Source organism: Pteropus vampyrus, unplaced genomic scaffold, assembly GCF_000151845.1.
Source record: "Pteropus vampyrus isolate Shadow unplaced genomic scaffold, Pvam_2.0 Scaffold3, whole genome shotgun sequence".
NCBI classification, from domain to species: domain Eukaryota; kingdom Metazoa; phylum Chordata; class Mammalia; order Chiroptera; family Pteropodidae; genus Pteropus; species Pteropus vampyrus.
Window position 1 is genome coordinate 154,776 of NW_011888784.1, and position 22,933 is coordinate 177,708.

The 22,933-nt window shown below is 35.3% G+C and overlaps 1 protein-coding gene, 1 long non-coding RNA gene and 1 pseudogene across 9 annotated transcripts; 2 read left to right on the forward strand and 1 right to left on the reverse strand.

The window, feature by feature from the left end:
* Positions 1 to 557: 557 nt before the first annotated feature.
* POLI (DNA polymerase iota) lies at positions 558 to 19,926 on the reverse strand. 8 transcript variants are annotated; one of them, XM_023531039.1, is made up of 11 exons: positions 19,736 to 19,925; positions 18,222 to 18,332; positions 16,173 to 16,337; positions 13,264 to 13,416; positions 11,291 to 11,527; positions 9,427 to 9,605; positions 8,508 to 8,599; positions 5,827 to 5,957; positions 2,335 to 2,540; positions 1,480 to 1,651; positions 963 to 1,066 (listed from the first exon to the last, which is right to left on the reverse strand). In XM_023531039.1, exons 1-11 carry the CDS (start codon positions 19,881 to 19,883, stop codon positions 1,062 to 1,064), a joined length of 1,599 nt encoding a protein of 532 aa, XP_023386807.1. In that variant the 5' UTR covers positions 19,884 to 19,925; the 3' UTR covers positions 963 to 1,061. The 8 variants fall into 8 exon arrangements, with proteins under 8 accessions (XP_011358746.1, XP_011358760.1, XP_023386805.1 ...); XM_011360444.2 differs by having other exon boundaries at positions 558 to 1,651; positions 19,736 to 19,926; XM_011360458.2 differs by having other exon boundaries at positions 558 to 1,651; positions 19,567 to 19,873.
* LOC111741911 lies at positions 17,595 to 17,713 on the forward strand (annotated as a pseudogene).
* Positions 19,927 to 19,943: 17 nt separating the features above from the next.
* Positions 19,944 to 21,025, forward strand: LOC111740294. Its single transcript, XR_002780565.1, has 2 exons — positions 19,944 to 20,124; positions 20,780 to 21,025. It is a non-coding gene; the product is annotated as an uncharacterized LOC111740294 (long non-coding RNA).
* The last annotated feature ends 1,908 nt before the right edge of the window (positions 21,026 to 22,933 follow it).

Below are 22,933 nucleotides of genomic sequence, written 5' to 3' on the forward strand. Positions count from 1 at the left end.
GTAGAGATGCCAAAACATCTAACCCATTGCTTTTAGATCCTACAGACTGGCCAGAAGGAAATGGGCTTCTCCCATTATCTTACAGACCCACCACCTTGTGTTTCTGGTGTCCACCCTTCCCTTAATCTACTTGCATGGAGAATTCCTCCTGGTTCTCTACGACATGTACGCTCCCCCGCCCAAATCCCCACCTGGGCCCTGCCGCAAAATTTATTATTTGTTATGTATTGAGTGCCCTGTGTGCCGGGCATTGTGGTAGGTTCTAGGTGTAAAAGGAGCCATTAACTGAATATACAACACTTTGGTATTTTTTTAAAAATCAACTTATTAAATAGTACATGGTACTTCAGTCAAAGATATCTACATTTTTAACAGGTGAGTTGGCAGTAGAAGTTCTTATTTGGCTGTTTCCTAATGGGCTGAATTTCTTGAGCCATTCTGTATTTCACAGAAAAAAAAAGTTCTTTGCTATAGCATAGCAATGATTTGGCTAGCCTACTGTTTTATATGCAGGCGTATGTATTTTCTCATTCAATTTATGAAAAATGTACCAATGCTGACCATGATATTTTTATTGAAAAGCAATATAAAATAGTTTTAGAAACAAGAGGAAAGTAGTATTTTACATTATTTCTTCTGTTATGAATTTTTTATACATTGTGCCAGAATTTACTTCCCATAACTATTCTTGCTTTATTTGGTACACTTTATATTAGATTTCTACATTATTGCATATCTATTAGTGTTTAATTTATAGGAGCTTAATAAACTACTAATCTGAGAACAACAGTCTTTCCCTTGCTTTTTAGACCTTTTGCTCTGAACACGCTTATTTATGTACAATGTGGAAATCTGACCCTGTTCTCTTCCAATCAGCCAACAGTTCTTTTTGCACCTCTTCTGGTAGCTCATAGAAAATTTCAGGATCAACATCAGAAGGAAAAATAATTTTCTCATCAGTAGAATCTTGCTCTCCATTTCCTAGAAGTCCTTCATGATGTGAGACTGTTGCTATTGGTTGCTTATGGCTATCTGTAGTGTGTTTTTTGGAGAAAAGTTGCTCACTCTGCAAATTTGGAAATGAATGGAAAATAGATACAGAGGGGTTTGTATTAGAAAAGTGGAATCCTTGAGATTCTTTAGGTCCTTGACTCATTCGTTCATCTTTTAAGCTACTGTCTAAATAATGTGAATAATCCTTTTGGCTAGACAGATAAGAGGAACTACTGTTATTTAAGCCTGATGTTCCTGGTTCACAGGGAGATATAGAGGGTATCTGTTTGCTATTGGATAAATGATCTCTAGAATTAAAGGGATTATTTTGCATTTGTTTTGTGGAAAAGAAAGATAATACTCCTCTAGAGGCATGTAAGGGACAACTCAAACTTCCTTTCCCTTGAACTTTTTCTATAGATTTTCCAGAAAGAATTTCTTCTTGAATATCTACTGGAAGTTGCTTAAAGACTTCTTGGTCAATACCCTCAGGAAGTGAGGAAAGTGGAAATTCATCACTGTCCTCTTCTTTAGAAAAACTTATAGTATCTAGTGGAGACTCCCCAGTTCTTGTACTTTCGATTCTTCCAGTTGGTAGAAAATCCCAATTTGTTTCTTTGTCTTTGGATAAATCCTCCATATGAGTGTCTTTCATTTTCTAGAACACAAAGATAACAGAATAATTTAGATATCTAATACCTTTTAAATATTCATGCTGCTGGAGTGTATCTATATCTATTTTCTGACCAACGTATTTCTATCCTACTCAAAAACTTCAATCTTTTTGGCTAATTTCAAACAGCTAGAGATGATTAATCCACCACAATTAGTCACACTATTGTGTGGATCTTTACTCACTATTCCAGGAAGAGGTTTCCTTCCTAGATAGCACTGAGCCAGAAAGTAGGTATGCATTTGAATTCAATTTAATTTCAAAACCAAAACAACTTAAACATTTTAACAAAAACATTAAGGGGGAGAGGGGAAGTTCCGATAGCTTATGTACACATTAACAGATAAAAGGATCCAATTTCCAATATCTGAAATATTTTCATATTTACGAGCTAATCATTAGATCCCTGTATACTGTTATAAAATGTTTCAACATCTCCAAAAGAGGAAATCCTCATAATGGTTTTCTCTTTTTAGCCGGTGACGCGTATGTGTTTCTCTTCCATCATGGTACAACATACCTAAGGCTAGCCGCCATACCATGATCAGTACCATGTACATGTAAGCCATTCAAACGACATCACCCAAAAGAATCTCTAAATTACATAAGTTAAATACAAGCTTAGATTTTTTAATTTAACCACACAAATCCAGTAACAGTGTACTTACAAAACTGCGCTTGCCAGAGCGTGAAGTTGTTGATAATGATGGCGTTAAATAATAATCAATAGTCCCTTTCTTAGCAGTATTTAGTGCTTTAAGATTGCAGAAGCACACACTTAAAAGGGTCAGATGAAATGGCATCTTCACATTCACCATATTTCGAAAAAGTTTCATAAGTATATCAACCATTGGAGTCATCACGTCATAATTTCCTAAATAAAATGTTTAAGAAGACAATATCTAAACACATTATATCATAATTTATAATATTAAGTGTTTAATCTAAATTAAAATCCTGTACAGATATCATTGGAACTTCTCAACAATATATATGAAACTGAGATATCACAGAAATGCCAAATCAGTATAAGTTTTCAAAACATTTGAAATATGGGATTTCTGATTATGGTGGAGTGATGATGTCAGAAAAATCTCTCCATAAAACTATAATAAAACTGAACAAAATTGTCAAAAGCAACCATTTTGAGGATCTCTAAGTAAACCAAAGACAATTAAAGTATGAAACACTGATTTATGAAAAGCTGCTAGAACTTAGTTAAGAGAGTGGGAGACAGCAGCCTCATTGTTTGGGGTTGTTCACAGCCCCCTTTACACGGCTCAGCTCGTAAAGCAGTTCTACCAGGGTGAGGCTGGCTGTAAAAGTCAGCAGCTTTGGTGCCAGAGAGGACAAACTTGATTTGAAGCACAGAGCAAAATACCTAACAGTGTTGCCAGTAAAATGAACAAACCTGGTAGGAAACGAATGGAGAAATGGTACAGCTCTCTAGCCTAATGCTACAGTTGTGGTTGCAGTGAGAGAAAGATCAGTGGGCCAGCCATAAATTTAACCAGATCTGGAAATGAAAAAACCACAGAGGGCCTAGATAAATTGTCCTTACAATCCCAACTGACCACGAGGCTATGTGCACGTGGAGTGAAGGGCAGAGAGCACCCCAGCTCTCCACACGACCCTGCCTGGAATGGCAATGAGCAAACCAATGGAGATGTCCGGCCTAGCAGAAAGTAAAAGCCAAGGCAGACTTGAAATGGCCCAAATTGTGAAAGGGTTCTCCAACCCATGTACATATCTGTTGACAGAAGGTAGAAGCCTTCCAGCTCTAACATTTGAGCAAAACCTTTGACCAATCATTCACTAACCACTAAACTGTGAAGACACAGGCATAACTTCCCAGGAAGCTAAAATAAAAATTTTTAATTTTAAAAAGCTGAGCAGAGAAGTCTGGCAACACATCATAGGAAAGGTATATTCTGCAGCTTAAGTCCAGACAAGTTACAAACACAAAAACAAGGCCCACAAGAAAAAAAAATTCCAATTTGTTACATTATATAAAATGTCCAGTTTTCAACAAAATATTACAATATATACAAAAAAAATAGGAGCATGTGATTGATATTCAGAGGGATAAAGTAGTCAATAGAAACTGAGTTGGATTTAGCAGACTTCGAAGTTGCTATTACTGATATGTTCAAAGAATTAAAGAAAACCATTTTAAAGAATTAAAGTAAAATATGATAACCACCAAGAAAAGGGGAATCTCAATAAACAAAATCAAACATACAAAGAAAAAAGGAAATTCCAGAGTTAAAAAGTACAATAACCAAAACAAACAAAATCACTAGACAGGCAACAGCAGTTGTAAGATGACAAAGCAATCAGAGAACTCGACAGCTCAATAAAAAAGGAAAGAAAAAAAAAAGAAGAAGAAAGAAGAAAATGAACGGGACCGCACACACCTGTAGGACATTTTCAAGCATATCAACATATGTATGCGTAGTACGAGTCCAAGAGAAGAGAAAAAAGGAAAGGATATTTAAAGAAGTAAGAGCCAAAAACTTTGCAAATTTTATTTAAAAAATTATTCTACAGATCAAAAAAGCTCAATAAATCCTAAGTAGGATAAACACAGAGATTCCACACTCAGACATATGATAGTCAAACTCCTAAGAAAGAGACAAATGACACATCATATAGAGGAGAACAACAGTACAACTACGCCTACTAACAAATTATTGCCTCTCAGCTCCAAATTCTGTGATAATGGGTTGGACTCCTTAAATGCTTTAACACTGAACCTGCTAAGCTTCGACAGTAGAGAGCACTGGAGGACCATAAAAGAGGAAGTGGGGCTTCTCCTGATTCCAATGCACTATTTACTTTCTCTTGCTTCCATCTCATGGTCTGTTTGTGGTACATGTGTGGGGACATCCAATAGTGCTCTGCCACAACACGTGTGGCATGCGAAGTCTCTCAGCAACCTCAAGCTCCCGCTCAAGCCTAGCGACCATGTGACCGTGCCACCACCAATTCCAATACCAGCGCACACAGGCCAATGCCGTGAACAGTGTCCTGACTCCTTCTGCACATCCACCTAACAGCCTTGACTTGCCTATACTCCGGAGGGCTGTGTCCTCCAGCTCTTCCCATGCAGGCACCATACCCTCTGGGTTTGTGCTAGCAGATGAATGTAGGTTCCTTCAGCACAACCACCCACCAGCCTCGGCTGGCCTGCATCATGGAGGGCTGTTAACAGTAGCCCTCCTGACATGGACACCAGCTTATTCGCTGCTCTGCCAGTGAGCAAGCTCCCAACGTCCAATTCCGCCTGTGTGCTCACAGACTAGCCTCAGCTCATCTGTCAGCAGGTGGATTTCCCTTGGCCCAATAACTATGGACCAACTCTAGGCCAGGTAACTCAAAGGATTTCTCCATCACCCAGTGTTCTGCAGCCACACATTTTCTTTGAGGGGTGGGGGGGGGTCTCCCCTTTCCAAGTTTGTCCTTCTTTGGGTACTTGTCCTCAGCCCTTGAGTACCTCTTAGAGTTTTCTTTACACCTTTGTAGAGTTAGGCAAAGAATTTTTACATATGATACCAAAAGCACGATCCATAAAAGAAAAAACAAACACAATGAAATGCCACTACACAGCCAAAAGAATGACTATCATAAGAGCAAATGACAATATCTAATGTTGTGAGAATAAGAAAAAACTGGAACCCTCATACATTGTTGGTGAGAATGTAAATTTTTACTCACACATTGGAAAAAGTTTGGTAGTTTCTTAGTTCAACTTACCATATAACCTAGCAGTTCTACTCCTTGTAATCTACCCAAGATAAACGAAAGCATGTATCCACCCAACGACTTGCCAGCAAGTGTTCACAGCATCCTTTTGCATAATAGCCAAAAGAAATGGAAACAATCTAAATGCCCATAAAGAAGTTATCTCATGCCATATAATTATCATAGTTTCGTTTTCTCTGAACTTGAGAAACATTTTTAACTGAGTCTTTACTTTCGTTATCTATTAAAAAATAACAACAAAGTTTTCTGGTGAACATTTCTGACAGAATAAAGGTATTTAACAGCTCACTAATTCCCTGCAAAGACCTTCCATCTTTGGATCATATTTCTAATTCAAAGTTTGCTTTTTTAAGTGTTTAACCTACCAATTAAATTATTAGAAATTTAGCCCATACCTGTCCCTAACTTCTGAATTATGTGGGATGGAATAGGGCACTGACGACTCTCACGGCTACAGTGCTTTTCAGATGAATGCCGACGGATTATTAATCTTATTGTATGTGGCTTCCTTCCATCTTGGCATACTCTAAAAATAAAGGAGAAACGAGGAATTAGAAAAAGTTTTATCTAAAGATTTTTCAAATTGTCTAATACTTCTCATTTATCTAAAGGTGCCACGTTACTAACTATAACAATTATAAATAGAGCTAACTAGACAGTAAATAACAAAAGTCCCTAAATAGCCCAAATAAATTTTGCAATGTATGCACTAAAATTATTTTATTTCATTTTATTTTAAGTTCCATGTCAGTATCTGGCACATGGTATAAGTTCTGTAAATAATAATTTCCATCTAAATGTCCCAAACCTCTCCTTAATCAACAAGAGTAAGTGAATGGGCACTGTCTCCTCTCCTTTCCTGCTGAGGAAAATGTTGTGGGTCACTACTTTCTAAGCACTAAATTTTAAATGTAAGGCTCTCAGGCTTCACTCAGAATTAAGTGCTACCGTAAAAAAAAAAAAAAAAAGAAAAGAAAGAAGATATAATTATAACAAACCATTTTATAATCCAAGTTCAAAATATAACTAAAAGCAACATATTAAAATCAGCAGGAAATTTAAGAAAATGAGAAAACCATTCACTGACAGAAGCAAATATGTGAAAAACGACAGTTTTTTTTTAACATTTTTTAAAAATATGATTACCAAAAAAAAATTAATGAGATTATTCTCATCGAAGAGCACTCCCCAAATAGATCCAAGAGAACCAGTAATAATATCACCAGTATGTGGCATATTAAAGCAATAACTTGAAAGATCAATTATATACTATATTTAGGAAGATAAATACATATGTATGTATCTCAAAAGTGTTCTATCCAAATGGTCCTGGTTTTAGTGTTGAAAAAGTTTTAATGATATAGAAAATTCATTTAAAAAGTAAAAAATCTACTTACTACAGAAACTATGTCATTAAAAAATAATATTTTCCTTTTTATATGTATGGCAACACATTAAAAAATCACGAATATAAAATACAAATATTGTACATTGTTAAACATACTTAAATTGAAGATTTCAAATGGGAAAATGTAGAATTTTGTAGTAAATAATTTTTTTCTCTTACTGCTTAATCAAAAAATTTCTTGACTGCTGCTTTACTAAGATAATAAGTATCTTAAATGGTTCCTATACACATGTTACCAGTTTAAATATCTTCCAGTTAAACTTGTTCTATTGTCATTATACAATTCAAAGACTATGATTTGGTTCCTATAACTAATTAAGAAATACTAGATTATAGTTATTTTCTAAGCAATATTAAACTAGTGCTTAGTAGATAAAAAATTAGATGATTTTATACCTCTTACATACCTACACTATTAATCATCATATACTCTAGAAGGAAAATACATTCACATACACACAATTATTTTTTTGCCAGTCACTTAGATGGTATTAGGCTTCAATCACTGAAATAAGGGGCCATGGTATAAAAGACGGAATGGCAAACAGAAATAGGGATAAATGATTAATAGTTGGTATTTCTCAGGTTTGGATTACCTAGTCTCATTTCTAGGCTGATTCTTCAAATAAGAGAACCTATAAAACTTATACTTCTTATCGCTTTTCTATGTGAAGAACTGTTTCCAATGGCCAGGCTTCTCACATTAGTCTTATATTTAGTTGAAGCAAAGCAAATGACCCAGTTTTGCTAGCATATTCATGGGCTCATGAGTCATACCACTGGAGCTGGGTCATAGAGTCAGCCACAGATGCATGCAGCAAATGATGAGCTGTATGGCTGGCTCTGCTCAAGACATGAGAACCGCATTGCATGTGACAGCAAATCTGCAGGAAATTTCATTTCTTCAGTTTTCTGAGACTTAAGAGTCATTCAAACACCTTTTTCTCTAGCCACAGTTAGCCATCTTAGCATCATTACAAAAGCACATGTACCTAAAACTGTTAGATATCTGGCACCCCATTTTGAGAAATCAAAGAAATGGGAGGAAACGAAATAATACTCTTCTACGGAGTATTGAGAAATACATATATAATGGCAGAGGAGCATCAGAAAACTAAATGTCTTGTTCAGCTTATGCTATGCTTTTTGTATGCTCAATCCCAGTTGACGCTCTTCATGTACTTACAGTCCAGTAACCCTGCACAGACCCACAATCGCTCACTGCGCACACAGCACCATTTAGCTATTCTTTTGTCTGACTCCATTTTCTTTCACATCTGAGGCAAAGGAGATATAAGCGTACTTCTGCTTTCTTCATCGTTATTGCTCTTAATAATTTCCTATCCTCAACTGTCACAAATTTATAGGTGGATGGATCAAGAGAATCCAAAAAATCCCCCTAGGTTACTATCAGCAGCTTAAGATCCACGATATAACCATAATGTTACTAAAAACCAATGGAACCAAATGGATTAAATTTAGTTAGAAGCATCTGTTACTATCTTTGCAATAGTTTATAATGTAGAGAAATTCAGTGATAAAAGATCTATTTTTTTACTGCTTAGTCTCCAACTAATCTATAAGTTTAGTTCCAAGATAGAACATCAAGTTTCTTTCCATATACTATATACAGAATATATAGGATGATATTGTAAAACAGAAAATCACCTGTTCAAAAGACTAGCAAGTAATTCTTCGATCTTACTTTTCGCTTCGACTTCTGATGAACATTTTTTAAATGAATCTTCTTCACTAAAGGACTACCAAAGAAGAACAAATAGTTATTATAAACTCGAATATCCAATTATCAGTATAAATATCAAATAAATCAACACATTCTTTACGAACATCTCTCATGCTTAGTTTGAGCCATTTAGTTCGCCTTTATATTAACTCGTTTTATCTGCAAGTTATTGTACTCCACCAGAAAGTGCACTGGAAGTCAAGAAAAGTATAAAGCTTGAGTACCAGCTCCAAGCTTTTCTATATGATTACAGCAAGGCTCTTAATCTCCTAAGACTTGAATCTGAGTTTAACCTGGGGCAAGTTATTTAACCTTTCTAAAATACAGTATCCTCATCTTAAAAAAGGAATGAGAGGGAGAGGGAAAAAGGAAGGGGAAAAGATACAAATGAACAACAGTACTACCTACCTTGAAAGTTTGTTGTGAAGATTAAACGGGCTAATGTATATAAAGCACTTAGCGTGTGTCCGTAACACAGGAAAAATATTAATCAGTGTGAACTGGATGATTATACCTTTCTCCATTTCCTAAATCATGAGACTACTCTAAAAACAAGACTTTAAAAATTAAAATATTCTGCCTCATATATGTAATATAGGCTGTTAAAATTAAGTAGCATTCAATCAAAATGGCTAACTCGAGATTTAAATACCAATTCATGGATTCAATTTAAGAATATTTATTAATCTAATATAATAAATTAGCCTTTTCATAAAAAAGGGATCATGTACTAACATAATAAGCAAACTAGAACAGTAAAAACACAGTACTAAAACTAGAACTCTTTATCTTAAATAATGTGGCAACCAGTACTCAATTAAAATAAGTATCATTATTATGCACCTGAGGTGGTCCTGAGGGTGTTACAGGAGAGTTATCCTCCCCAAAACTGAGCTTCTGGATACGCTGAGCAACTGAAATTCCTAATTCCTTTTCTAATATTTTGGATGAAAAGGTCTGAAGATCATGCACACTACTGATACCCAGCCCTTCAAGACGTTTGGTAGTTTTATAGCCAATACCTAAACAAAAAGAAATGCATAGTGTTACAACAGCTTTTCTCCTTAAAATAAACTTAAAATATTAAAACTATATCAATATTTAAATATATAAAATAAACTTAAAATATTAAAAATATATCAACCATGTCTTTAAATTTCATAATTAATATTGTGCTAAGATCAAACTCTACTGAAAATTAGATTGTTGTTCTTCTGCTCAGGGTCTCTGAGTTATATGAACCACTTTGAAAACCTAACAACCCTAGTATAATATAATGACTATAAAGACAACCAATAAATTCTGCTTTGATAAAATTAAATTTTTACCACCTATTACATACATTGTGGAAGTAGTCAAGAGTCATGGTTATTATTCACGTAACAAGAAAGTCACTAGAGCAATTGAAATTAATTAGCATGTATTTATCAGAAACCCAACTGGTTCCTATACACAACACCATACATTTATCTACAAGTCATGTCTGGCAATATTTAACATCCCAGATATAACTAAGAGCTGGAAAACAAACCAACAACAAATGTTCTCATCAGCAAAACCCCTATCACAAAGTTTTTGCATGAAACTCAGTCATATTCATCACAGGAGAAATGCTCAGGGAATTTAGTGCCCCTTTACTCCTCTCATATTTAAAAAGTTAATTCTACAGCTATCTGGTTTCCTTGAGCAGTAAAAGAAATCAAAGGTAAAGAGGATGTAGGGAGAATTATTAAAGTGCAGTGACAGATATTTTCACAGCTGAAATAAAAGAGGGCTAGCAATTTGGCAATAAGTAAAGAGAAAGGTGTAAAATCAACTACAAGAATTCAAAAAGTAAAGCTGGTAATGTTATGTATCAATATATGGTCATCAATTTATTACAACCTGACATAGTTGTTCTTCAGAAAGCAGACTCAGGGTCATCCCCAAAAAATCTTCAAGTTATGATTGTACTGGATTAAGGAAGGCAAGACAGTGTATAACACATTTTGAAATCACAAAAACATTGTTAAAATTATGAAGTTATGACTTAATCTAAAGGTTAAGTTATCACTTAAAGGTTATGACTTAATCTAAAGGTTAGATTAAGTTATGACTTAATCTAAAGGTTAAGTTATGACTTAATCTAAAGGTTAAGTTTCTTCAGTTGTCTTAGGAATTCACTTCCACAGAATTCTATTATGACATCTTATTCCCCAGTAATGGCCCAGAAATGAAGTTTAACGTATCGATTATTGATGGTCTATAAAAACGTTAAGTATTTGATCTTCAAAGATACAAACTTGCCCAATGTCCTCAACAGGTCACTGAACCCCTCAAGAAAATCAATTTCCTCATCTTTAAAATAAAAAAGTTGGCCTAAATGCTTTGGAAGGTCTCTTGTAGCCCTAATATTTTATATACAAATCCAAAATAGAGTTAGTAATAGACCGTCTGTACTCTCTAGATGCAATCTACAGTATAAGTGTATCAACCAGGGCCTGGAAAGAAAGGATCACAAGTTTCCAGGTATAACTTGTAAACTATACAAAAGGAGGTTAAACTAAAAAAGGATTTTCATATATTTCCTAATACAGATTCCCTCCAGAAAACATTAGGGGTTTTGGTTTTCTCCAAAGCCAAGTACACAGTTTCTAAGAATTATAATTTTTTTAATTAAATAAATACAATAAAACCAATTTATACTTTTTAAATATATTTGTCTTACCAGGCATTTCCTTTAAATGGTTCAAACTATGAATGAGATCCTGAGTACTTTCAGGTAATAAGACTGTTTGTTGATTTGGTTTAAAGACGCCAGAAACTAATTTTGCCAATAATTTATTAGAAGCCACTCCGGCACAGCCAGTGAGACCCAGCTGATTATACATGGCTTCCCGCATCTCTGCTGCAATCTGAGATCCAACAAGTAGTCTGATGTGCAAGATGTCATGCTGGTTTATAGCTATAAAAACAGCCAATGTTATTAAAAGTCACCACAAAAAAATTTTAATTTTCTTTTTTACAAATGAGTTTAAACAGAATACAGGGCTTATTTAACATATATCCACCACCATCACCCCCAAAACCACCATACTGTAACCCCCTTAATCTGTTTTGTTCTTCACAGGAATTCTGTAAAGTAAATAACTACCACTGGATTGAATTTCAAGGGCCTATGATAGTAAATGCACGTTGGGAGTGATTATGAAAATTGACCTCTCATAAAAAGTTCCTAGTGACATTAGTAAGACTTTTACTCATGTTTACCTATAAATAAGCATAGAAGTATTACAATAAGAAATACTTTTGAAAAGTATCTGAATCTAAACTTTACGTATTAGCTATACATGCTACTGAAAACAATTTTAGATCTGTACATATTTAAGAGGTCTTTTATGAAAAGCAGAGATAAATTATATGGAAACACATTTTCTTAAGTGTAAAAATGGTATCAGAGTTATATGACACAGTCCTTATCCTCAGGAGTATTTACAAATAAAGTGTCATGATGTCTGCAATTTATTTTAAAAGGCTCATCAATAAGTCAACCAAACAATTAGAGAATAAAATACAGCAAATGTGGAAGGGCATAATGAGTGTTGTACTATTCCATCAACTTTTCTATAGGTTTAAAGCATTTTTTAAACAAAATCTTGTAAGGAGAATAATTCATAAAGAATAAGACATTTTCTTTTTAGGATATAAAACATAACTCTCCATAATATGTTCTAATCAACAAAGTATGAGTTTGCTTTAAAATCATATAGAAACATATTTGGAAGCTTCTTGCTACTCGGCCTTTGTCAGTGATGCGAGAGCATAGGTACAAAAGACACAGGAAAAGCATCTTCTTCTGGAAGAGAATTGTAGCTCTCCCTCTATCTTTAACATCAGAAAGGTGGAAATTAAATGGGAGGTTGATCACCAGCTCTCAAGAAAGGAGGATAAGAGGAAGCACATGTTGAGACCCAGGAGCAAGAAGGGCAGGCAAGTATTACACAAAAGCAGAGAAGCTTGTCTTCTAAGTGGTATGATGTGGAAGTCATCAGCAGAGTTACAAGATGCTTGAAACTCGAATTGGATGTTCACTAGAGCATACTGCAGCTTATTTTCAAATGCCGGTATCCCTGGAAATACCATCAGTCATCTACAATATGCAAAAGAGATGAACCACTTTGCTTTCTTGTTAAGAGCTGGCAAAGGTGATCTGAACTGATTAAATATGAGCTTGCAAAAGATGACAGGTAGGCCTGAACAAGCTTCCACAAGGATAACTCAAGAAATCAGGGGGCAATATGAGGGTCCTGTTGCCTTGGGGTAATAGAAGAGAACAACAAAAAGAAAAAATAAGGCAAATTTAGTTTACCTCAAAATTTTGCTTAAAAATAGTTAGAGGAGAATCTAAAATTATTCTAGAAAGCATATTATCAAGCCAACTCCTGTAACTTAAGGATGACCCAAGGAGGTATGGCTCTTAAAAATGCTATGCACAGACTGTGTTGGAGAAATGAGAAGTGCGCAGAGGATTGAGCTACGTGAGCAACATCTAATTTTAGTTTTCTTAGATTCCTGAAATATGGCTATACTGCCCACAAAAGTCATAAAACTTTCAGGACAGTCAACTCACTGAACTTATCGAACATTAAGAAATTCATGTACTTTAAAGTTACTAAATAGAATGAATAAGAACCCACTTACATTGATTATTATATATGTGGCCTGACACAGTCAGTGCTGAAATTTCATCACTGTGAAGCTGCTGTAGTCTTTTCTCAACCATTTCCGTTAGGTCCACAAAATTTTCATCAAATCCAAGTCTCTCAACAAGTGGACTGAATTCTTCCAACAACTCTAAATGTAAATAATATTGGAGCTCAAAGGTAACTGAAGAAGTTCTGGCGAGAATTAGTTTAGCTACTCTGTGCTTACATTAAATATGCTGTTAAAGGTTTTACACAGATTGATAGTTCCACAATATAGTTAATAAAGTAGTCAGTTAACTGGGATTTTTTTCCTGCACCACATTTTGAGTAAAGGCAGTATTTTTCCAACAAAGTTAGTTTAAAAATGACATTCCCTGAGCAGATAGTCATAGCAATATATTTAGCTCAATCTCCTATACCTATAATTTCTGTATCTGTAGTACATTAAATATTGGTGCTTTAGTTAATTATGATTTTGAAGTACTGTGTCGAACAATAAATTATAATCTTCTTAGAAAAGGGAAAACAAGTAACAATATATTCTAGCTCTATTTTCCGCAGGAGTTTTTAAAGGCAAAATGAAACAAAATTTATAATTTCTATTACTGAATCAAAAAGAAAAGCCACTTAATTTTCAAAATACACCACAATTCACTATTGTGATTAGCCATTCCCCAGCTTATTCCTTAAGCGCAGAAATGGGCAATGACTTACATGTATCGAATGTCCAGTGTCTATCACCACACTTAGTCCTGAAGTCAAATGTTTCCTAAATTGAACTAAACCATGATTTGATATAAATTCAAAAGGACTATCAATTCTCATTTTTAGGATTAAGACTAGTAAAACTTTGAAATCACTGAGAATAATTTTCACTTCTCTCTGAATCACCTATTGATACCAGCTGGGTAAAGAAAACATGTACTATTTTTTTCACCTATCAGGCAAAATCTTTACAATGTGAGAATATACATACTAGCAATGTGTCAAAACAACTTCAAGTGCAACATATATCTGTATGCAAAATTTCAAATGCAAATTACCTTTGATCTAGCAATTAATCTCTAGGAACTTACCTTATGGATATCTCCAAAAAAGGAGGCCAACATTTCTATGTGAAATGTTTACTGAAGCATGTATTTGCAAAAGCTAAAAGTTAGTAGCAGTCTAATAATCCACCACTATCAGGGAAACCATATAATTTATCATTTAAAACAAGACATTTTTGAACAAAAGGAGCTGCTATTAATAATTATTTAGAGATAACAGGCATAAAGTGGGGCGTACTGTCTTCATATTATGAGAGGACTGGTTAAATAAGTATGGAACAAAACATAATGGAATACTTTGCAGGCATTAAAAAGGATGAGGAAGAGCTGTATGAATGATATGAAAGATCACCAAGAACAAAGGCAAGATGCACAACTATATAACCTCTTCTGTGTATACTAAAAATCAACTTCTTAATATTCAGACACACACAATTTTCCATAGATGTACAGTGCTGTTTTAGAAGTACAGTCTTGCCTTTTCTGCTTGGCTATCTCTTCCTCTCCCTTCAGCACTGCCTCTTCCCCTCTAGAAAGTAATTAATGTTAAAAACCTAGAACATATCCTTTCATATTCCTCTTCCTGCTCAAATAAACACATATACGTATAGGTAGGGGAAGGGCTTGAGCTATCATTTTATACAATACCTATAGAAAACTATGATATACTTTTTTACATCCTGCCTTTTACTGACTCAATAACAAAGTATATCTTTATGAATAAAACATATAGCACCAATGCATTCTTTTTAATGGCAATTAATATTCCAGTGTAGAGAAGTCTTAGTTTAGTCATTCTCATCATAAGCATTTCTTTTCATTCCATATTTTTACCAGTTATGAACCATGTTACAATACACCATTTTGTACATGTCTTTATCATTTTATTTCTTAAGTTCTCAGAGGTTATATCACTGTGATATAACTTGTATCTCTAACTTGAAAAATTGTTTCTAGATTGTTTTTTAAAAGGCTATAATACTTTGTTTCTACTTTTTCACACATTCTTTATATTTTTGCAAGTATGATGGATATAAAATATCTTATTAATTCAAATTTCCTTAGCCAATAATGAACCTGAACATTCTTCTTCCACATAACAGTTGAAACTGTGTTAGCTCTTTTTGTCAATTATTCATTCATATTCTTTAGTTATTTTTTTCTTGCTAATTTGTAAGAGCTTTTGGATGTTATAGTTAACCTTTTCATCTGAAAACTGCTATAATAAAAGAACATTTAAAAATTATATAGATTTGCAATACGCCAATACACACATTTTCATTTTTACTGTAATTTACTAAAATATTATGATTTAAACCAAACCTTAGTAGAGAGTTTACCTATACTATTTAGTATATATATAAAATCTAAAAGAAATTAATATACCCTTTATTTTTGCTAATAGTTTTTAACAAGTTTTTAATTATGTTAAACATTACAGAAGCTCCTCCCAACTAACAATGCATTGAAACATAGGCTTTTTTTTACCATAATTCATTTAAAGTTAAAAATATCCGGCTTTCTTTGGTATATCTTGCCATTTTCTCACTTTTATATTTTGTTTTACATTTTTCTCATATTTACATGACACCAATCATCACAGATTTCAAACTCCTTCCATCTTTACATTTGTCAGCATTACTTATATAAAGTCATTCTCATATAAATTTTTTAGAATTATTAACTAAAAGGAATTAACTAATGGCATTTTACATGTCTTAAAAGATTTATGTAGTGAATAGGCATCCTATATAAAAATTAATGCTAAAAACAGTTTCCTTTCCAATGACTGTAATAAATATGCACACGTTTTAAAATATTAGAAAAATAAAAGCATATTTTCCATAATCTGTACCTGTAACCTTATATGACATCTCTCTGTAACGAGTCAAGTCTTCTCCATTAACTAATACCAGCTGTGGACACTTTTCTTTTGCATCTCTAACATTCATAAGTTTCTTAACTCCAAGTTCCCTAGCTTCGTAGTTGCAGGTAACCACCAAATATTTCTGCTGAACCCCTATAAAAAATAAATATTTTATGAGAAAACTGAGCAGAATTGAAGAAACATCTTAAAATATAATTTACTAATGCCATATTATAATTTTATGTGTTTTGATAAGAAAAAGGTCTCAGTTAAAAAATACAACCTCTATTCATCAAAGTTCTATAAAATAAAATTTAACAGAAATGATCATATATTGATATATTCTGTTAAATGGAGTCTTCAATGAAAAGATACAAATAAAATCCTTTTAGAGTTTTTTCAGACAATACGAAACTGTATTAATTTATATTAATTAACTCTATATATAACTCTAGCCCATGTTTTACTAAAAAATAAAGCAGATGAAAATATCTGAGTACAATTAATTACTGGTTGCTGCTAGAAAAATTCACTTATCTTCTGAGTAACTGTCCAATGAATATAAAGCAAAGTTCTAAGTGCCAACCTACAGCAATTATCAGGGATCTAATTATTGAACTATTCTTCCTAGTCATTTGCAGAAAAGATTATACAGTGAGGCAGCACTATGAGCCCCCTCCTTATCAAAATGACTAAATTATGATCATCTACAGACTATATAAAAATTCTAGTTTATTGGTGGCTTAAGACAGATAAAATTTGCCTTTCTCTTTACATAAGTTGACAACTTGTTTACCACTATGAAAGTAACGTTCATTTAAAATATGTAAAACAAACATGTAGGAAAAAAAAGGTTATGTCCATTCTCCAATGCAAGACATTTCTTAAAATTTAATATTTTAAACAAGGCAAAGAAACATTTCACATAAAAATTTTTGATGTATCATATATGCCCCAAAATAGAATCACTAGGTTAAAAATAATAATTTAAGATTCATCAGTGAACTATATACAAAATCAGATTTTAACTCCCTTAACCAAAAAAAAAGTTTTTAAATGCAGAATTAAATGTACTCACACTATATGTCACCAGCCCATGTGTTACAATGCTACTAGCTGAAATGTCTTTAGAAGAATCCTAACTTCTTGACGCCCTTGGGAAAGTTTAAAGATCCTAACTAAATTGAACTTGGCATATACCAAAAACTTTGCTCAGGAAATCAACTAGGCAGGGTTGAATCAGGATATATAAAACCAAACTAGACACAAGGTAGCAGCAGATGAATCAAAATTGCTCCTTATGCTCTTTAAATACTTACTACATGTATAAAAAAATTTTTGAAATTTACTTTTCCAATTAAAAATATAAAATGTTAAAACAAGCCAATATAATAAAAAGTAAATCCTCTAGTCTACAGCCATGCCACCCTGAATGCACCCGATCTCATCTGATCTTGGAAGCTTAGCAGGGTTGGGCCTGGTTAGTTCTTGGATGAGAGACCACCTAGGAATACCAGATGCTGTAGGGCTTAAAAAAAGGAAAAAAATAAAAATAAATCCTCAATATAAAATTTCTCTTTGCTTTTTATTTTAAAAGATACTTGTGTTTTTATGGAAAGCTTGCTCTTTATGCCTTAATATTTAGAGAATTGTTCAAAATTCAATTATTTTATTAGCTGTTACACAAATCAAGAGTTAAATTAGAAAGGGAGGAGATAGATGAAAACATCTATGAAAATGTAACAAAAGAGGTCATTTCTGAGATAAGAGGAATGTAAAATTTCAAACATTGAGAAAAAGACTAAGTTTATTACGGTCTTTTTATTCATCTATTCAGTTGTGATTCTACTTGCATCATATTCACCATTAAATGAGGCTTATAAAGTTTACACCTGGTAGTGAAGCAAAGATTGTGTCTATTAAGCACCTTAAAAGCTACTTCCAAAATCCATCTTTAGTTAATAAGGCAGAATAAATATAATAAATGAGCAGCTAATCCTATTATACAATGAAAATATTATCAACGTCCATAATTACCTAAAGGTTTGCCCTTCAGTTCCGGATTTGAGATCATTTCTACTTGTGCATAAAAGCAATCCAAATCCATGTGTACTATAACTCTGGATGAAGGACTTCCTGCTGGCACCACTTGACCATGAAGGGATGCACAATATGCAAAGAAATACAAAAATATATTCAGGCTGCTTATCATCTCTGAGCAATTGGCAGTTCCTTAAAACATGGGACTGAGAAAAAAGAATGCAGAGTGATTTTAAAATTTTTTTCTTGAATTTATTATATCTTGTTACAGCAACTTAAAATTACAAAAACCTGAGAGCAACTACATCTACAACAGGGACTTCAGCCCTGTTTACTTAGCATTTCTTGTGCACTGTATTTTTCTCAGGATAGTAATAAATTTGAGGGGGGGGTGGGGAATCTTGATCAATAATGGAAAACACAAGAGGTAATCTATTACCTGGAAGTTTATCGTAAAATTTAGAGTAAATTAGAAGGGGCATAAAGTTTAATCACTGATTTAAACCAACAAAATTATTCTAAGTGGCATGTCCTTAAATTTTAAAAAATCATAAATACTGCAGATAGCAGACCCTACGGGTTCCAGTGGACAATATTTAGCTCTTATACGAGAGCAGGATTAACTGGTTCTGTGCTAAATCCCCTGGCATATAACAGACTCGATAAATACTTGATAAATTGAATGAATGAGTAAATACTTCTTAGATTTGAAAAAGAAGATAGTCATGGGAAAATTTTTTGTGCGGGGGGAGGAGTGATAAAACAGGAGATTCTAGTTCTTCACACCAGTTTAAAAACAAGGCAGTTTAAATGCAGTGATATTCTATATTTGGATCCTAGAATAAAAAATACAATAGTGGAAAAAAACAGTAAAATGTGAATAAAGCTTGTACTTTAGTCAATAGTATTATGCCGATGTTAATTTCCTTTTTGACAAATGTTCCGGGGTGATGTAAGATATTAACGTTAGAGAAAACTATCTCTGCAACTTCTGTAAATCTAAAATTATTCCAAATTTCAAAAGTTTAATTAAAGAAATAAATAAATAAAAGGCATGGAAGGAGAGCCCTGTCCCCGGGCACTGGGGTTGAGCGACACAAGGTTCAGCCCAGAGGCTGGAAGTGAGTCACCAGAGAGGTGGCCACTGCACACGTGCCTCGTCTTCGGTTCCAAGCGAGTCATTTATTCCAGCCCGGGCTAAGGCCGGGCCCCAACCGCTAACAAGTAGGCGACAAGGTTCTCCACTTCTGCAATCATTAACCGCCCGGGGCCTCTTCGGCTTTCATTTGGCTCTTTTGAGAAATTACAAATGCACCCACGTCTAACAATCTGACGCGCCCACCCTACTGCTCCTAGGCGACGCCATCCCTCTCCTGGTCTTCAGCCACAAAACGACAGGCAGTGAAGGGTAGCCCGCTAGGCACAGAAAGGAACCAAGTGGGGCGGGGACAGTCGCACCCCAACGGTCGCCGCCGCCCCGGGCATTCGCCCGCCCCGCCCTTCTCCTTTACAGCAAGGGAGGCCACCCGGCTCCGCTGGCCCCGGCACAGCCGGCGAACTGACAGCCGCCCCCGCCTCCGCCTGCTCCATGGCTCGAGCCGCGTCCTCTTCCTCGTCGCAGCCGCCTTCTTCCTCGAGCTCCACCCCCAGCTTCTCCATCCCGCCGCGGCCAGCCGCAGCGCAGCTTCCGGCAGCTTCCGCTGGGTCTCCAGGGAAACCAGGGCCGACCGCCTCCAGCCGCTCCGGCAATCGCGCCTGCGCGGTCTGGGCCGACCAGCCAGTTACCCGGAGTGACGCGCGGGCTGGGAATCGTGGGCATCCGCGTGCGGAGGATTTCTCCCACTCCAACCAGGCCGGAAGTGAGGGATTGCTGTCCCAAACTGCTAGTTTTTTTCTTGAGGTATTCGGAGTTAGTTCCACAACACGTATTTTAACTCTTTATCTTTACTCGGAGGCCAGCCTGTTCTCCTTGATCAACTGTTAGCAAAATCGCTTACCCTTAGACACTGAACGATTCGTTGTAATGGGGTGGGGGGGAAAGGTGAAAATTATGGTAAGAGCAAGGCGACCATGTAAACTAACATGATTAGCGAGCATGTTAAAGTTTATTGCATTTAGTTTGTCGTTTGATTCAAAGAGATTGTGCCAGATTGGAACCCTGAGTTTGTAATCATCTGAACTGAATGGGGTTTCCATACACGAGCGTCAGAATCAGATAAAATCTCCAATCCAGACTCACCAGCTTGTGTGTGTTGGGGCACGTTACGTAACTACTCTGGGCCTCAGTTTCTTCGCTGTAAAAAAGTCCTGAGATTAAATAAATGAATAAAGGAAAACTAACATACACTTTAATATTCCAATGTGTATAACACACCTGGCACATAGAAGGTGCGCAATGTTAATTCTCTTGGCCTTCTGTTAAAGATACTTTGTGTGCCTCTGTGTGTGGGAGGGGAGGGTGTGTGTGCGCGCGCGCGCGTTTTCCAACGGGAAACTGAGAAATTTGTGTGTGTGCATATATACATATATTCAAACACATATTTGTTTTTTCACAGATAATATGGATGTGAGAACCTTGAGGAAACCTTTAAAGGACATGTTGTTGCATCCCTAAAGAAAAGGGAATAACAGGCAGAGCCGGGACTCAGTGGTTTAGAGACCAAGCCTTCCTTTTTGGATATTTTCCTCTTAGACAGCTGGACCTGTCCCCTAAAAGTCTCCAGTGTAGGATCTAAGACACTGATTTAAACCTATGCTGCTTTCTTTGCGAATACTGATTAGATAAAAAGCTTTTAAATTAAGTGCCTCCTTGGCTCCTAAGTACCTCTTGGACTATCATCAAGGGTCCAATTACTTGTAGAAAACTAAGGTTTTTTTTTTTTTTTCTCTAATTCCTCCATTTTGAAAATGATACAAACAGTAGAAATACCATGGCCAATTAAAATTGCTCCTTTATAAGAGCCCTAGGCTCACTACACTCAATAGCTCAAGTAGAAGTGAGCCAGCGTTGAAAAACAAGACACATAATAAAGCCGTCTTTAGTTTCATTTATTTCTCTGTCAATTGCCAAATTGAAGAGTGGCTTTTAATTTAGTCGAATAGACAAGTGGAACCTAGAAAACTTTAGGGGAGGGAGCAAGGCTGGCTTTATGAGTGTGCAACCTATGCAGTAACAGAGCCCCCGCTTAGAAGGGTCCCACCCTTGATTTAATGTTCTGCTGTTGTCATCTTGAAATGCTTAACATTTGAACAAGGAAGACTGCATTTCCATTTTGTACTGGACTTCACAAATTATTTAGACAGTGCTGGGAACAAAGAAGAGAAGTGGCATAGAAAAATGACACTTATAATAAAACACCTGTATGTCAGGCACAGGGCTAACAGTTTAAAACAGATTATTTCATTCTGTATGTCCTACAGGGTGGGTATCATCATTATCATTTTACAAAAGATGAAACAGGCCAGCAGACACTAAGGTGTTTACTCAAGGTTATGAATCCAGTAATAGTAGATCCATTTTTTCAGAGTTTTACATAGAAAAGAATTCATTAATAATGTTTATTCCATTTTCCTTGATGCTTCAAACACCAGACAACCTGGAGTAGGGAGAATAAACATCTCTCAAATATATTAGGAGGCATATAAATTAAATGAATTAATATCTGTTGTTTTGTTGTGGGATGAATTAGGAAAAGTGGGAGTGGTTTTTTTTGTTTTTTATTTTGGAGGTTCTTTTGAATTCTATAACCTTCCCCCAGTTTTTATTAAAAGGCACTAATCTAAGACAATTTCAGGAAATATTTTGAGGATCATTATTGTATAGTACAAAAACACTTGTGAGGCAGAGTAAACATTAAATAAATCATGCTTGAAACAATATTCGTTGGGGAGCATGAGGTTGCAGAGTATGGCTAGTGGATAAAGAAACGGGGCATTTTAGAACGCCAGAAGTCAAGACCCTGAACTTACACACATTAAAAGTAATAAGCATGAACACCCATGTCCATGACAGGTGGGAAAGTTACCAGTGCCTGTTTCTCTCCTCCTAGCCAAACTGGTCACATATGGTTCAGAGGAAGAACCCCAGGCAATGTTCAAGGACTTTGACATAAAGAGTGGGAGGGTTTATATGAGGGTGGGTATTTCATATTGGCGGGTGGCTAGGCAGGTAGAGGTTGACCATGGGGTCAAAGGAACAATTGGAATTGGCTTAGTGCAGTGGTTCTCAGTCAAGGTCAATTTTGTCCCCTAAGAGATATTTGTCAATATCTTGAAGACGCTTTCGGTGGTCGCATCGGGGAATTGGAACTCTGCACTACTGACATCTAGTTGGTAGAGGCCAGAGATACTGTTGTACATCCTGCAGTGCGCAGTATAGCCCTTCACTATAAAGAATTATCCAGCTCTAAGTGTCATTTGGGCCAAACTGGTACACTCTGGCCTAGTAGTGTTTATACCATTCTGCTCCCAACTACCCAACTCCACCTCAGCTTAAGGTCCCATTGTAATAAAGAATTGGTCTTCAGATATATGTTTCTAATTATTACTGACTTTTTTAGAGAAAGGAGGATGTAAGAGAGGGAGACGAGTATTATTTAGCAGCTTTTCACTGGGGTAATCTACATTCTGAGGCTAAAAAGCAAATGAACGCATTTGCTAGAAAAGAGGTTTAAGAAAAATATGCACTTTTTTATGGAGCTTGTGCGTTA

Excerpts from the sequence above, each read along its gene's own strand:
- POLI (XM_011360444.2), bottom strand. The coding sequence starts at position 19,883 with ATGGAGAAGCTGGGGGTGGAGCTCGAGGAAGAAGGCGGCTGCGACGAG. Across the intron at positions 16,338-18,221 it reads ACTGAAGGGCAAACCTTTAG|GGGTTCAGCAGAAATATTTG; the intron begins GTAATTATGGAC and ends TATTTTTTATAG. Across the intron at positions 9,606-11,290 it reads CCATTTAAAGGAAATGCCTG|GTATTGGCTATAAAACTACC; the intron begins GTAAGACAAATA and ends CTTTTTGTTTAG.